Here is a 17,003-nt window from a genome sequence, read left to right as displayed (position 1 = left end):
ACAAAAAAACACTGATAACCTCTGCCAGTGACTTGTTTGTATTTATACTATATGCTATTTATGAGACCACAAACATAATTTAATTCTCCTAACTATCCCTTGAAATAAGATGTTATTCTATTATTATTATTATTGAGAACAAGTAGGGATCAGAATTTTGCCCAAGGTTATTTAGCTGGTAAGTTCCAGGGTAAAATTTAAACCAGATTCTTTTAATGTCAAACCAGAAAGACTCTGGCATTAAAAACCTCCATTATTTTTCTGCTTCTTCTCTTTAATCTCTAATTCTTTTAGCTGTTTCCAATACTGAGGTTTATTTTCTCTGAAATTAAGTAATTTGATTATTAGAAGTCAGAACAATGAGAATTTTCAAGTGATTACAATTAACACACTATCTAAGCATCTCTTTTAGCTATCAAAGTATTTAAGGGAGTGAGAGGTAAGATGATCCTTCTTCACAGAAAGCTGCTTTGTGGGAAATTTGGAGACTGCTCAATCTTTGCCAAATACATTTCTTCCTCATCCATTTTCAAGATAAAATAGAAAAAAATATTCAGCCTGCATTGCCAGTGTTAATGGTCACATTCTTTTAGATAATTAATATGGATTACTTAAATCAGTTTGAGTCGCGGACTCACATTTAGAGCAGAATTCCATTGTGCTTCAGATAACTACAGGCCAGTCTGCGAAACCCATAAGAATACAGACTTAGTAACCCAGGCTGAACAGCTCAGAGCCTTCAAGCACCTTTGGAAGCCAACTGCTGCTGACAAGTTGGGACAATAGGCATAGCTTCAACAGTCATTTTATTTATTTATTAAATTGTATAGGACAGTTTTGGACAAAGATAAATTTAAAATTCCATTTTATTTTTTTAAAAACTCAGTTTATGCTAGAGTAAAAATTCAAATAACATTCTGGATTTCAAACACTTTTATTTAAATAAGAGACAAACCTATAATTTACATATCAGTTGAGGTCCCCGGCTTACAGGTTTGGAATTGTCTGGCCCAGTGAAGATCCTAATCAAAGCAAATATGTAGATGAGGATGTCTCTTTCTGTAATCTGGCTTTGCTTGAGCACTTAAACCATTAACACTCACTGAACAAAGAATGGTGGGAGAAACCACTGGCTTTGGGTGTAGCTCATATAGACATCTGTTTCATCATTAGGAGGCAGTTTGTCACAGTGTTGAGTGACATGGGCTCTGGAATCAGACTCACTGTGTGTGAGTCCCAGGGCTGCCATACCAACTGTGTGGCCTTGGGCAGTCATATACTCCTCTGGGCTTCAGCTTCCCATTTAATAAGATACCTTGAGAGGATTAAATAAGATAAACCATTTAACTTTGAGCCTGGCATATAGCAAATGTCCAACCTTTACCACCATTTCAGTCATTCAATCAACAGCCGTTGGAGCTTATGCACTAGTAATCAGGGAAGCCTTCATGGAAGGGGTGGGATTTGAGCAATGGTGACTAAGTCCATTGGCATGAGTTTGCTTTAGATCCACTTTTGCTGAAGGGCCAGTAATTGGGGTAGGTAAATTCCACCAAGTTCCTCCCAGCCCCTAAGTACCTCCCCAGTCCAGTTGTCTTATAAATACACAATTTCAACCCAATAAAAGAAGTGAAAAAAGATAAATATAAACAAGGTCTATTAGGACACAGTTTTCTATGGTTTCAGTCACAAAACACACATACTGAGAAATTATGTCCCCAAATCTGTCACCAGTTGCTGACCTGACAACAAATTTGAAATACATTACTTTACTTGTGTGTTAATCCATCATCTTTTCTGAACAGTTTTAAGGCTACTTATGTGAACAAATACTACAATATGTATAGAAATATGTTCAGAAATATGTATATAGATAAAATGTAATGTATATATAATTTTATCTCTTAAAATAATGTATAATATAGAGTATATTGTGTTATATGCTCCACAATATCAAATCTTGTATATTTTTAGTATTATGTTATGTTACATTATGGTCTGAAAAATAGAAATTAAGAAAGTGAGCCAAAGAAAAGAATAAAAGTTGGAAACACAATATGAAGCCAGGAGTAATGTACATATATGAAAATGCATATTATTTTATGTTATAACACACACACACATATATACATATACATGTAATATTGATGTTTTTCAGGCAATATATGTTAGGTTCTAAGGACTCCATACATGTTCCTTCTATGCCCTACCTAATTTTAGAACCAGTTGAGACAGAAATGGGACTCAAACAAATAGAGTTCAAAACAGCCCCTTTATTACTGAGAAAGGCTAGGCTGAATTATATGGCTTAGCTATGAAGCAACGATGGGCATCCTAATATAGAGTTCTAGAAATAGACTATGCCTTCGGTGTCAGGCAATGGGGCAATGGTGGTTAACCACAGTCCTCCGAACAGTACTAATCCAGTAAATCTTGGCACGTGGGGGCACAAAACAGAATGTATGCTCTCAATAGGCAGGCAGTTTCCCCAGAAAGGGAAGACAAAACACCCAGGCCTAGTTCTTCTCCCACTCACCAGTTAGCTTAGTCATTCTTCTTCCTGGAGGAGTGAGTATAGGGGCTGCAGAGGAAGCACCCATTCTCTAGGGTGGTGGGCTTTAAGCCATTACCCTCAATCATTATGCTCAATACAGCTCCCTCCTTCAAGAGAGAAATCAGCCCATTTTTAGGACAGTCATGCTCCCACCTTTATGAGAACTCCCATGTCTACCATCACTCCTAGGTGTCCCTTGGCCAAATGTAGATTTTCACCCCAAAAACTCTGAAATGGATCCAAGAGCATCAGTGAATTTATCTCAAAGTCCTCCCTGTACCTGAGCTTGACATTTCACTCTCAGTTCTATGTTCTACTTCAATTGTATCAAGTCACATCAGTAACAACTTATGAAAGGTTCTGCAGTGAAAAGAAAGGCTTAGGAAATATACTCAGATTATACAATTCCATAAACATTAGATGCACATTTGTATATGTCTTCTCTACTTCTATGAAGTTCTTAAGGAAAAATAAAAGATGACAGATCAACATCTCTTGCAAATTAAAGTTTTAACTTGTTTAAATCCAAAAAGGATAACAGTACAAAATCAAGATGCCTTGCCTTGTGATTTAAAAGTCCACAAAATATACAGTTCAAAACTCCCCTTCCCTAATTGCTTCTGCTTCACCTCAGCTACATGGATTTGTAGTGTCTGAGTTAAGCTGGACGCTTTCAGCAACTACAACCTGAATGGACTCCGAGATACCGGGGTAATTCCTTCAGAGGCAAATACATTTTTGCTATTCATTACCAAGTCTCCCATGACCTTAATATTTAAAGAGAATGAAGCATTAATTACACACAAAATATTATCTCAACATTGACCCAAACCTCCATCAGATTTAAAGACCAAGTTCATCCTGAGTCTCTAAAATAATTTCTCTGGGCAAAAGTACATTCCCCAAAACCAGTACCACAATGTTGGCAGAGACCCAAGAAGAGACTTGGTGGTGTCTGAGAAAATTCAGGTGGAAGAATCTTGGGTTAGCCTCATCCAGATGTTAGCCAGCTTATGGTTATGCTTGTCTGCAAATTTTGAGCTCAAACACAAATTGGAAAAATGCCCTACCAAGAGGAAAAGGATGGCACCCTTTTATTATCATTAGAGCCGCTGTTCTGAAAGTGTAGTTCCTGAACCGGCAGCATCTTCCTCAACAGAGAACTGGTCGGAAACACAGATTCTCAGGTCCCACCCCAGACCTAATGAATCAGAAACTCTCCAGGGGCCCCCACCCCAGGTCAGTGGGGTACACCCACCTGTGCTTTGAGCAGCACTGACCTAGGAAACATCCCCTAACATAAGGTGTCCTTTCTCAGAATAGCATGTGGGATATACCTGTGTTCCAGCACAGTGTTGAAACACACAGTGGTGGCAGGCCCAGTCACCAGGCCTTCCGGAACTTCTTCCTTCTGCATATCAAAGCCTTTCAATGCCCATTTTCCTGCTAAGCCCTGGGTTTCTGGCACCTGATGGTGTACAATGTATGTTCTGTCAGGTGGAGACTCTCCAGTGAGCAAGAATGTTCCTCCAGAGGGGTTCTCAGCCAGGAAGCTGTCTGTGTCTTCTCTGCCCTTGCTTCCTGCTGTGGAATTCAAGAAATCTGCCTCCCAGAGGGTTTTGTCTTTTCCCATGTTTCTTTTTTTCAGCTGGAGAATCAACCTCAGCAGATTCCTGAACTGAAGCTGCTGTTAACAATTCTGAAGGCTGTACCCCCAGGAAGTCTTGAAAATCGATCCTTTTACCACATTTTCATTAAGATTTTACTCAACATTTCAAAATTCCAGGACCTAATTAGAATTTCTATCTCCTACATCCTGTTCAGCAGAATAAATTTCCCCTCTAGCTTGTTGGTTCTCAAGTTTGGCCACATATTTGAATCACCTCTAGAGCTTTTAAAAGTCCTAACACCTAAGCCACACCCCAGAGAATTGAAATCAGAGATTCAGTTTGGGTGTGTGCCTTCCACCAGCTATTCTCTCAGTGTGAGTCAGTTGCTATTTTTAAAAAGAAATCATTTTAATCTGCATTCAATGTTGTCTCTTTACTGCATGCTAGAAGAGTGTCTTCTCTGTTCTCTCTGGTCCACACTTCTGTGTTTTTTCTAACATAGTCCTTTCAGTTTTGTCTTGTGACATCTTCCATAGGGACAGAGTGAAAAAAAAAAACAACTCAGTTAATTATAAATCTATCAAAAGAAAGGTTGTTCAAAATATTTTTGGATATCTCTCTATTCCTGAGTTGGATAATCTTAGTCTGGATGTGTTCTTCCATCATACAAATTTCTAACCCAGGATGGGAACTGACCTGTTACTGTCCTTCTTAGCTCTCTCTTCCCTAATGCCACACATTCTCCATTCTGACACTCCCAGGTAGCCCTGTATTTAGTTTGCTAGGAACAGAGAAACTTACCCTGTGTTTGCTAAGGTCCACACATATGGTCATTAAAACAATTCAAGACTTACTCCTTGGGACTGTTGTCATCCATCAGGTTGTACAAGTGTATTGGCTTGTGATGTCAATGCAGCCAATACGAAATACAGATAGGTGGCCTCTAAAGGATATTCACAGTGACATCATGTCAATGTCTCTGCTTACAGTCAATGTGGACTTTAAAGAGATAAATGGACTTACGATATCAAAACTCTAATTAAAGACATACATACGAAAGAAATCAAATCCAGGACATTTAAGATAAAAATCCTTCTATGACAACTATATTGAATCTATATTGAACTATATATGCAGTTTATATAGCCTATATAAAGAAAGAATGGAGACTGAAAGGGACTGGTACATTTTGATACTGAGAGAAAAAAGGAAGATTAGAGAATTGAATATTGCCAAGGTCAATGAATTTACTATTTAACAGCCTTCTCCTACTGGCAAGATGCTAATAAGGGCAAAAACTTAGGACAGTCAATAAATTTAAAGATTTTGACCCTTAGAAAACAGCTCTTTCTTTGCCTTTTACTGTTACAGAGCTGACTTATCAAGAGTCCTTTGCTCTGGTTCTGTAGTCATCAACCACCTGTTGGTCACCAACAAATTTCCAGGTGAGACAACTACAGAGAACATATTGTTGGCTATAAGAGGATTCAGTTTGACCTTCTGGTTTCGTACAGTCTTTTGAGTTTGCTTAAAGTAAGTCTGCCCCTAAAAGATAAAATCAGGCTTCTAAATTTGGAAACTTTAACAAGGCTTTAACACTGATAATAGACAGTAGAAAAATTTTAATGTAATAATCATATCTTTCAAAGGCAATTTGACTATTAGCTGGTCTTCCCCAGGACAGCCTCTGTAAATGCATATTTCCTATTCAAAATGTCTATAATTACCCTAAACTAATATATTCATCATCATCATTACCATCATCATGAATGAAAATGGTAGTTTAATGCAGAGTTCTACATATTAAAAGGCATGGCTTATTATGTCTGTGCCTCAGTAAAGTCTGTGTTAAAAGAAACAAATTGTTTTGGGATGGGAAAGATTGAAACTTACAAAAAAATGCTAAATTACTAAATCATAAAATAAAGCACTAGAGTGCAGAAGGTTCCACATATCTTGGTGTTCGGTCCAACTTCTTTGTTTTCAATTACTGAGATTGATTCTCTCCCCTTACCCCTGTCCTCAGGAGAGTACTGATTCCAGCCTACATTAGTTGTCCTGGCAACCTTACTCGGGGAACAAGGGCAGTAAGGGGACAGGGAACACGAACTGACTCTGTTATTAGATAATGTTTCTAAAGCTTTTGCCAAAGTTCTCTAACAATATTATTTGGAGACATTCGATGAGAACTAGATGATACATTTTGTGAGAACCAAGATATTGGAAACCTATTAAGTTTCTGGAGTCTAAGTGGATGATGGTGAATGGAGTCCTCAATAAATTGGGATGAAACTGAAGTAGAAAACCTTTCTGACATCCGAATATGGAATATTGCCATTTTCTGAGAATAATAAAAAGAAGTAAGAAACAAGACATGTGAACAAAGAGAAAAATGCTCTGGTCCCAGAAGAGAGACAGATTAGGAAGGGTATGATTAAATGAAATCTTCCAATCATCAGCTCTTACTCCTTTTGCACTGAATTTTTGACTTAAATATTGAATACATTGCATTGAGTGCATTTATTTATTATACTCATTAACCTTGACTTAATCAAATCAATAAAATACTGAGATTTATTGATAAATAAATTTAAATGATGGTAAATTCACTGAAATTTGTTGGTATAACATTTCAATAAGTACTACACCAAATGATCAAGATCAAAGAACAGTTGTTTGTAAAAGAAAAATCAGAGGACAGAGTGAAAAAAAATACTCATTTAAATTTTTTCTAATATCAATGATAAGTGTTAGGTAAATCAGCCATAAAACTATTAGCGATTGTACCATCAGCATAATTAGGAAATGGATAATGAAACAAAAATTGTAAAGGTCTATATTGTTCTATGTTAGCATATTAGCAGCTGTAACAAACAACTTCAAAATCTCATATAGAATGAATAGTGCCTCTCAGAGCTGTGAGGTGGAGTGGCTCTGATTCTAGGTGTATAATTCCATCTTTCCCTCATATATAGAACATACCTACCCAATATCCCTGGATCAGCAGATTTAAATGAGTTTCCTCAAGTGAAGTCAGAGCATACCTCTGTTACTTGCCCTTCACGATTGGTTTGCATCTACAGCAAAGGTTTGGCAGACATGGAGGTATGCGAGCCATAACTAATCTTCTTCATACCTCCTCTTTCATGTACTTTTAATATGTTAAAATATTGTTACCGTGATATCCAAAACAATCCCTTAAAGTACCAAAAATATGCCATTGTTTATCTATACTGCTTCAACTGTATTTATCAGGAGGCCAAATAATTGCTAGGCAAATGGGTAAGGAGAGCCTAAATAGTGAAAAAAAAAGAGATATATAGTGTTGATTCTCAGGGGAGATAGATACTTATAAAATATTCACATATACATTATGTAATGTATCATTTATCTTTTTCTGTCTAACAAGCAATCCCAATTTTTGGTGGCCTAAAACAACCATTTATTTAGCTCACAGTTCTGTAGCTCAGCAGTTTGGGCTATGCTATGCCCATAGTTTGCACTGGGCTCACTCATGTCTCTGCAACTAGTTGTTGGGTTGGTTCAAGACTGGCTGGATTAGATTGGCCTCAGTTTACTTTGATTTCCTCTATTCCATGTTCCTCTGTTCCTCTCATCTTCCAACAGGCTAGCCCCAGTTTATTCCTATGATGACTGAGCAGGGTTTCTCGAAAACAAATAGAACCATGCCGTATTTCTGGAGAACCCTCAAAATTGACACAATATCTATACATTCTGTTGACTTGAACAAATTTGACACAATATCTATACATTCTGTTGACTAAAACAAATCAGAAGCCCAGTCAAAATTCAAAATTCAAGGGAAAAGAAATCAACCTTTCATTCTTGATTGTAGGCATTGAAAAGCCATACTGCAAAGGGGCAAGGATCTGTAGGAAGGGAATAATTGCAACAATTAATAAAAATATAATCAACCACAAATGTAATGGGCGATGTGCCATCAAGTAGAACGCAATACCCAGAGCCCCTGGATATGTTTTTCTAAGCCAGGTAGATCCTGAATAGCTTCCATGAAGAAGTAAGACTTGAACTGGATATGAGGGCTAAATAAGCAGGTAATTACAAGGGAACTTTGGGCAGCGTTGGATAGGTCTATTGCCTTGATTGTGGTGATGCTATCACATGTGTTTGCATAGGTTCAAACTCACCAAACTGTACATATTAAATATGCACATTTCTTTGTATATCAATTATACCTTCAAAAAAGCTGTTATAAAAGAAAATAAAATTGGGGGGAAAAGATGGGGAATGGAGGGGATTCCAAGCAGAACAACTCTTACATGCGTGAAGAAGCAGCGTAAGAAACTAAAGGGCCCTGTAAGCTAAAGAGTTTTGGATTTATTTTAATAAGATAACAAACATTCCCCTGGTACTTACTATGTGTCTGGCATTATTTGAAGTGTTTTGTGTGTATTGGTATTTTCATCCTAAGACAGCTATACTATTTATACCAGGATTTTACGAATAAAGAAAGTGAGGTTCAAGGAGGTAAATAAATTACCCAAGGTCTCACTCGTAGGCTACATTCAAACTCATCTAGTCTGAATCCTTCCTCTTAACCATTAAGTTACAGTGCTTCAGCAAGGCCATTGTTCTGCGGTGATTAAGAACAATAAGAAGCTATTGAAGGATTTTAAGGAGGGTTGACATGATCGGTTTTGTCTTTAAGAGTTTATCCTCAATGCAGAGGGACTTCCTACAGGAGGAGATCCCGACTTCCTGTATGTAGACATTGATGTATCCCAGACAAGAGAGGACAGTAACTTGGATGGTGGTGATGGTAGTAGACAGAGAGAAAAAAATGGTTTTGATCGATGTTTTGAAAATAATATTGATAGGTAAATGGACAGCTGATTAAAGCTTATGTGTAACGCTTGGCACAGATATTTAGTCTGGTTGATTAATAATTACAAAGGCAAGCAAATCTTTTATCATTTACAAATTCAGTGATTTTGTCATTCATTCATGAAGGTAAGAATCAAACCTGAGTAACATGAATTCTTTCATAGCATTCTTTTCATCATGCACGTGTTTTCACTGAATTCCTCCTTGGAAACTTAGCAGAAGATTAAGCGCTGAAATAAAAAACAAATAGGAAAATATATTTTTAAAAGCACCTTAAGTTTTATTAGTTCAAACACAATGTTTAATGGTACCAAATGGTTTGTTACCATCTGAAACAGTATGTTCAACAAGTAGTCTGTTCTTAAGAGATTCAGGCAAACAAGACAATCAGTAGGAAGTGCAATTGCTGTTTCTGAACACACTATTTTTTTCATATTTTCACTCTAAATTAAGACAAATAAGTAGAACATAACTTCAGCAGACTTAATGGTAGCAATACGGGCATATAGACCATTTTGATGAGTTTTTGCTAAAACACAAATAGATTTGATTAAAATTACTTTTAACCAAATAATATTGTCACTTAAAATGATGCTGAATATTTTTATAGAAAGATTTTTCTATGGACAACTCTGCTGATTATTGGAGATAAAAGTCTTAAATCTTCTATAATATCATTACTAATGATACAAATATTTCTGGTTAAAGTCTCAGTACACATAATCAGGTATAAGCAATGTAACTGAATAACTTTCTACTGAGAGTCCTTATTTCTTCAGGGGACAGAATCGTTGTCGAAGACACCTTGGATTCATTTTAGCCCTTTTTCCATGAGATGATATTGAGGGGCTGGATTGATTATGTGGAGCTAAGGCCCTGCAGGGTGCAGAGGCTGAGATGGGCCTGAGGGCTCTTCTTGGCTCAATATCTTTCTAGCCTGACGGCTGCTGACACTTCACTCTATGCAAGTCACGCTCTGTGAGCTATGCATTTGCCATCTCTTGTGTAGACAGGCTCTTTGGTGGACTCATAAGCACAGTCTACCATGACATAAGTTATCTGTGGTTCTAAAGCCAGGTAAATGAGACTGTAGAAATAGACCATTTACTGCAAGCCAGTCAACTCACAGATGTACCCTGATGACACTATGTCAAAAAGATAGGCTAAAGTGGCAGTGACTAAGTGCACAGTCTTATGCGGGAGTGACTACCTGTATTGTGTTTACAAACTTCAGGGAGATACAATGAACACATTAAAAAGTCAACTCAGGAGGAGGCAAGTCAGAGTAAAACAAGTAGTTGTAAAAGGAAAAAGAATGGAGGAAAACTCTCAAGAGTGAATATATCAGAGGCTCAGGTACACAGGCATTTGAGTCAAGCTACCAATAGAAGTGTGAGAAAAAGGGGCAGGGATATTTTCTGGCTGTTTGTTTACTCCCAAATTTAGGTTTCTGCATCATAAGCATAAAAGTCAGCCACATGGAAAGCCAGGTGGTCATGTTTCCCTGGCCTCATTTCTTTGCATTCATTGCTTCACCACTTCTTACCACAGGTTGAAAATAGTTAAAAGAGGAAATAACAGACAGAAGAAGCCAAATCATTCCTATTCAGTAGTGAGAATGAATGTGCAATGCAAAATGCTCACTAGCACAGTACTTTGAGGTTACTGTTCTGCAATTTTGCTAAACTGAAAAGGTATTTCTTTCCCTTGGTCTTAAAAGTTGTTCAACATTCACATTCTATTAGCAGCTAAGCATGGACAAAACAGTTTTTGGTAAACACAAAAGCTGTTTTGCCTCATTATATTGGATGACAAGTGAGATCTTACAGCTTCATGTCAAATAAGTGGAAAAACAAATCATCTGTAAAAAGTATGTGCAAATATTTTTCCTACAAAACTAAAGATTCAAGGCAATGTGTCTGGAATGTGCTTCTCCCTTTAGGCTGCCTCCATTCCATGAAACATCTGTCTCAATTTCCGCTCTTCCTGGAGCCTCCTTTTGGTTTCTGCAAATCCATTCCTTCTGAATCTGCCTCATTCTGGTCCTGCAGATGGGAACCGTATGTCTCTCTGTTTAAGGAAGTGTGCCCAATCTTCTCAAGTGGAGATTTCTGGCCAAGTTTTACAATATCTTCATGTATGGCTTCCTGCTGCATCAAATACAATATGATTTGGTTGATCCATTAATTCTTATCAGCAATTTCTAAAAGTAAGCAAAGAGCTGTAAATTAGATATAGTTTGGACAAGCATTTTTTATTATATTCAGTAAGTTTTTATTGATTGCCTATTATGCTACAGCTTTGAGGTACAAAGATAAAAAACATAACTCAGAGTGTACCATATAATAGGCTTGGAAAGGCAGAAAACTGAGGCAGCCAGTATAGTACAGTGTAGGAAGGGCTGAAACAGAATTTGAAGAAACACAGGAGACACAATTCAGAAATGTGAACTGACAAAAGAAAGTTCAGTGTTTCTTTAAAAGGATAATTTCCATTTGTGAAGCAATGTATTCAAATGTAGCAAAAGTGACATTAAATAGCAGGTATTTCTTTCAAATGCTATGGTTATCTAAAACATCTATTTAAAATATCCAGAAAGCATCTGGCCAAGCTATGTAACTATTTTATACATGAAAGCTTGCATATCATTTTGATATTAAATACATTAGAAAGGAATTTGCGTGGTTTTTTTTTTTCTTGTTTAATGAAAGCAAATAAAGGAGATGGGTGAAAAGAATCAACAAGTTGTATCAGGCTGGTAAAGAGGGAATCTGGGATTTCTGGGAATGCCATGAGGAAATGAGGCCCCAAATAGTGGGTCTTGCATGTTGTTGGAAGAATTTTCTTGAGCGTATTTCCTGCCCAAGGATACAAAGTCATCAGGAAGGTAGATGTTTATAAAGTAATTCAAAGGAACACACATTGAAACATAAGAAGGGAGTTGAGATTAACAGTGTTCTTGAAAGAAATAACTCATTACTTAAAGTATGCAAGTAAGAAGAGAAAAGCAAGTGTAATCTAAAATATAAATGCTGAAAAAAAGAGTACTTTTTCAATTTTTTAAATCCCTCCTATTGTCAAAGCTCTTAGAAAGGTCAATTTTAACATACCCAAATACAGTTGATAATACTTGTTACTCAAAAAAATAGTGAAAATGTATGAGAAATGACCTATCATAACCAAATCATACAGTTTTCATGTCTGTATCATATATATTTTATTATAGTAGAAAGGATACGTTTCAGTCAAATACAATTGAAGGACCTATAAGTTGTCCAGGAACAAATATTTGCACCTAGAAAATGAAGAATTAAAAAGACTGGAGCATACATATCAATTTCTTATTGGTTATTACCTTCATTGGAAGTAGGATTAGAGTTGCAGGGTGAAGGGGACTTTAGAATTTTACTCTGCACACTTCTAGACCAATTTGACTCTATCATGAGAATAATAATGCATTCTTGCAATGCTATTTAGAAAACAATAAAAGAAGTTTTTTGAAACCTATGAAATGAATTCATAGGGATGTTGAGAAGAGCAAGACCAAAAAAAGGTGGGGGAGCTGGAAGGTGGAGGGTATTGCAAACTATTAGTAAGATTTGAGGGAACAAGATTAACTAAAAGCAATAATAGTCGTAGACCCACACATACCTTTCCAGGCAGGCCGGTCCCAGCACACTGGGTTGAATTTCAGAACACGAGTGACCTCTTGTGGCAAAGAACGGATGCATTTTAAATCAGTGTCATTGCCGCACAGGCTGATTGAGAAGGAAGGGTACCTGATTGATGAAATTCGGCTTCTTTTTCAGGTTGAAATAGCGACAGTGATGCCTTCAGGGAACAGAGAGCTCCTCACCCCGCCCCCACAACCAGAGGAGGCTGAAGAGGAGGAGGAGGAGTCCACCCCTAGGCTGATCGATGGCTCTTCCCCACAGGAGCCCGAATTCCCCGGGGTCCTGGGCCCACACACCAGTGAAGGTCGGCTCCGTCAAAGTTGACTTGTAATTAAATCCACTTGGTCATCCCTCAAACTGCGGAGCACCTACTCCAGAGGAACACATGCAAGCCAAGGGGAAAGTTATGCAGTAGGTTAGGTTTGAAGCACGAGATACACACATATTTTGTATTCAAATACAAAGCAGTTTTAGTAATTCAGCTCTATAATGATGGAAATTATTGAATAACCAAAGGTTGGGGTTGAAAATATTTGTCTGGCATCACTACTCAAAACCTTTGTGGTGAAATGCATTTCTAGAACAGAGGACACACTATTAGCAAGATCAGAATTGACATCTGAGAGATCAGGCCACAGCAGTTCAGGGTGATAAGGTGATGACAGATGAGGATGACAATGGTACTAATAATAATATTACATTGGTTGTGCACATACTACCTGTGGACCATCATGCTCAGCATGTCACATTATCTCATTTGACTATTACAGTCTTGCTGTGAAGGTGTTAGTGTTAATCTTTTCATTATGACTGAGGATATTAGCTCAAAAAGGTTGGGAATTTGCAGACTTAGTGAGTATTAGTCTCATACACTGGGTTTGAAGCAAGCCTATTCTGATTCTTGCTTGTGATCATACTGGAAAACAGGCTTCTTTTCAGTCACTCCTAGAAAGCGCTAGAGAAAGGAAAAGAAAGGAAAGTGTTGTGTGACGTTGTACTCCACTTTGTACAGCCTGAAGGTGATCTAAACCAAAGTCTTTTAGTTCATGAGAAGGTATTCCTGGTGCTAATTGTGATTCTACGATTTGTCTGTATTTCTTGTTAGAATTTGTCAGTGTGAAGTATGGGGGTACCCAAGGGGACTCACCCCAGAATAATTTCACACCCAAGGAATGGCACAGAGAAGGGTTATAGCACAAATGAGTAGGGTTCCCAGTGCCAAGGTTTATTTAGTCTCAACTGTCTCTGTACTCTATGTCCTGGAGATACAAAATTTATCTTAAAATGACTACTGTTATGGATACAGACGTAACACATTTAGAGGCAATAATGCATTGCAGGGAATAGGAGAAAACTCTGCACAGAACACACTGCGGAAACAAGAGAGGGAAGAACATTCAAATCCCAACTTTGCAACTTGCTGGATATACAGTCTTGAACAAGACTACAAATTTTTTTTTTGGCTTAGTTTTCTCATCTAAAAAGAGGGCTAATAAGTAATACATCTTCCTTCATAGAGCTGTTCTAAGCATTAAATGAATGAATTTAGTGCCTAGCCCATAGCAAACATAATGTTAGTTAATCTCATCATAAAAATAAATGTTATTCTCATTATTCTATTTTCAATAGAAAAGTTATACTTTTTTACTCTCAAAATTCTTCAGTGTACAATACAGCATGGTTAACTATAGACTCTACGTCATATAGCAGATTTCTAGAACTTGATCATTTTGCATAACAAACTTTATACGTGTGGAACAACAATTCCGCATTTCTCCCTACCCCAGCCCCTGGTAACTACCAATCTACTCTCTGTCTCTATGAGTTTTTAACTGTTCACCAGCAAGTAATGTAAAAATTTGTATTTTGTGAATTGCTGATTATACTCCAGCCACTAAAGTGTTTTATGGACCTTAACTCTTTTGAAGAGCTGCAATAGCACTAAGTACGAGGTATTATCACCACTTTATAAACAGGAAAACTAAGGCTCCAACATACTGCAAAAGTTGCCTAAGATCCTGGAGGCAGGATGTAGCAGTGCTGGAATGCAGAGACCGATCAATCCTAAGCCAATGTTTTTAATCACTACATCATATTCTTTCCACATAGTTAACTTTCTGTGGAGCAGTCGAATACTTATATAAGCAGAACTAAGAAGATACACTTACAATAGAAGGAAAGATAAGTACATAGTGAAGCACTCAAAATGGGAAAATTGAATAACCCTGGAACATTACTTACTTTTAAGTGACTTTAGATCCTTCAAATATTGATGGATTTGCCATCATTACCTACAATCAAGTCTTTTAGCAGAGTCAGGAACAATAGAAATGTCCGTTCTGAAACAATATTAAAAAATCTGTGACTTTAAAGCAAATTTTATCTCTAGTCTAAGGATGAGTAATAAAGTTAAAACTTAATTAACATTTTAATTCCCAAAGAAAAAAACACCACCATAGATTCTAAATTTTAAAATTAAATTGAAATCTTATAAATTCATTGGAGTTAAATAGTTCGGAAATATTTAGAATGTTAAAAATTAAAATATCATTTTTTCACTATTAGTACAAATTTCTAAAAGTAATAGTGTAAATCCATATAAAGTCAGCTTGAGCTATGAATGGGAAAGCTAAAATTAAATTATAACTGGTGTGAATATATAAATTACCCTAAGCAATGATTGTTAAATTAGCAAGGCCATGAATACAGAGAAGATTCAAATTCCCTGATTTCTAAAAATTTAGAAGTGGCAAATATTACTTTATAATGAATGGAGAAATTAGCAAACATTAAATATTTTATAGCTCCCCCTTAATTTTCCCCCTAGATTTCCATTCCTAAAATAGTTTCCATTCCTGACATTGTTACTGTACCTGATTTTTCTACTTAATGATAACAGTAAGAATTTCATAGGTGCATCATGAGCTCTTGATCACAAATCACAAACCACAACTGGATCTCTCAACTGAGACAACCAAGTGGCCCAGCTTGCCTGCGGGGGAGGCTACATGCTAAAGCTGGAACAGTCCCAGCTAAATTGGGATGAACTGATCCCTGAGCAATGCCTAGAAAGAAAGCCCTTCTATCACTTTCTTCTTCCAGCTGCTCTCCTGGCGATTTCCTGTTCTAGTCATCTCACATCTTGCAGCCTCTTCTCTCCTCCTGCCTACACTCTTTCAGCTCATCAGATAGCTTAGCCTCCCATTTGACAAAGTGCAGTCTTTGTCTTTAGGGCAGTAGCTCTGTGGTCTTTCTACCTCTGACATAATGTTTAGTTACATCTGCACCCATGTACCTTATCCCCCTCTCTTCCTATCACAACAGAGGAACTGCCTGTCTCCCCCATGTGGGATGAGAATCCTTCCCACTCAGCTTCAATTCTCCTTTCCTCCTGCTCTCTCGGGATCCTTTTTATATTCAACCTCTCATCCTTTGGGTCCTGTTCTTCAATTCTCTCCCGGTTTCCCTCATCATACATCCCACAAATACGTCTTCTTACACTTAGCACCTTCTCTCTTCCCTCCTTCCTCACAAACATCTCTAGTATTGTCCATATTTGATGTAACTATTTCCTCAACTCCACCTGCCTCCTTAATTGGCTGTAATCTGGTTTCCAGCCTCATCACTCCACAGCTCTTGCTCAAGTCTCCTACAAACAAGGCAATAACCCGAGACGTTTTGCAGCCCTTAATTTCCTGACATCTCAGCAGCCTTAGATTGCTTTCTGTTCCCTTTCCTTCAAATTCACCCCACTCGGCCCCCATAAAAGTAGTGCCCCATCCTGTTTTCCTCCTATCCTCTGGTCATTGCTTCTCTAGCTCCATTGGAAGCTCACTGTCATCTACATGATCACTAAAGAGAGAGTGAAGGAGGGGTAGGTGTGTGTGCGTGTGTGTGTGTGTGTGTGTGAGAGAGAGAGAGAGAGAGAATACGTTGAGATACAGTCCAGCCTCACATATCTTTGGTCTGTTGCCTCTTCTATCACCGTGACTCTAGCAAAGAACCATGATCTTTTATCTCAACAACAACTCATCTCCACAGTGCCCACGGGCCCTGCCCCGGTCTTCCACCATATATTCAAGCAGAGTGACCTCTTAATATGCAAATATGATCATGTGATACCCCTGCCCATCCTGAGAATAAGGACCAAAATCTGTAACATAGCCGGTATGTCCTCTGTACATCATATCCCACACATCCCCGTGCTCTGTGCTACAGCCACGTGGACCATCTTTCAGCGAAGGGACTTGGCACGTGATGCTGCCCTCACTCTTCCCTCCCACATAGTCAGCTCCTTGT

At 37.7% G+C, this 17,003-nt stretch overlaps 1 protein-coding gene across 1 annotated transcript in view; it reads left to right on the top strand.

Annotated features, from left to right (window-relative positions):
- EPYC (epiphycan) overlaps positions 1–17,003 on the top strand; it is a 34,969-nt gene that overhangs the window by 9,908 nt on the left and 8,058 nt on the right. The window contains exon 3 of the mRNA XM_017666308.2: positions 12,840–13,008. Coding sequence (XP_017521797.2) covers positions 12,840–13,008 — 169 coding nt within the window. The remainder of the gene's footprint in view (positions 1–12,839; positions 13,009–17,003) is intronic.

Source organism: Manis javanica, chromosome 10 (assembly GCF_040802235.1).
Source record: "Manis javanica isolate MJ-LG chromosome 10, MJ_LKY, whole genome shotgun sequence".
Classification (NCBI taxonomy): domain Eukaryota; kingdom Metazoa; phylum Chordata; class Mammalia; order Pholidota; family Manidae; genus Manis; species Manis javanica.
The sequence above is the reverse complement of the archived record's forward strand: the minus strand, read 5'-3'. Positions and strand labels throughout refer to the sequence as shown.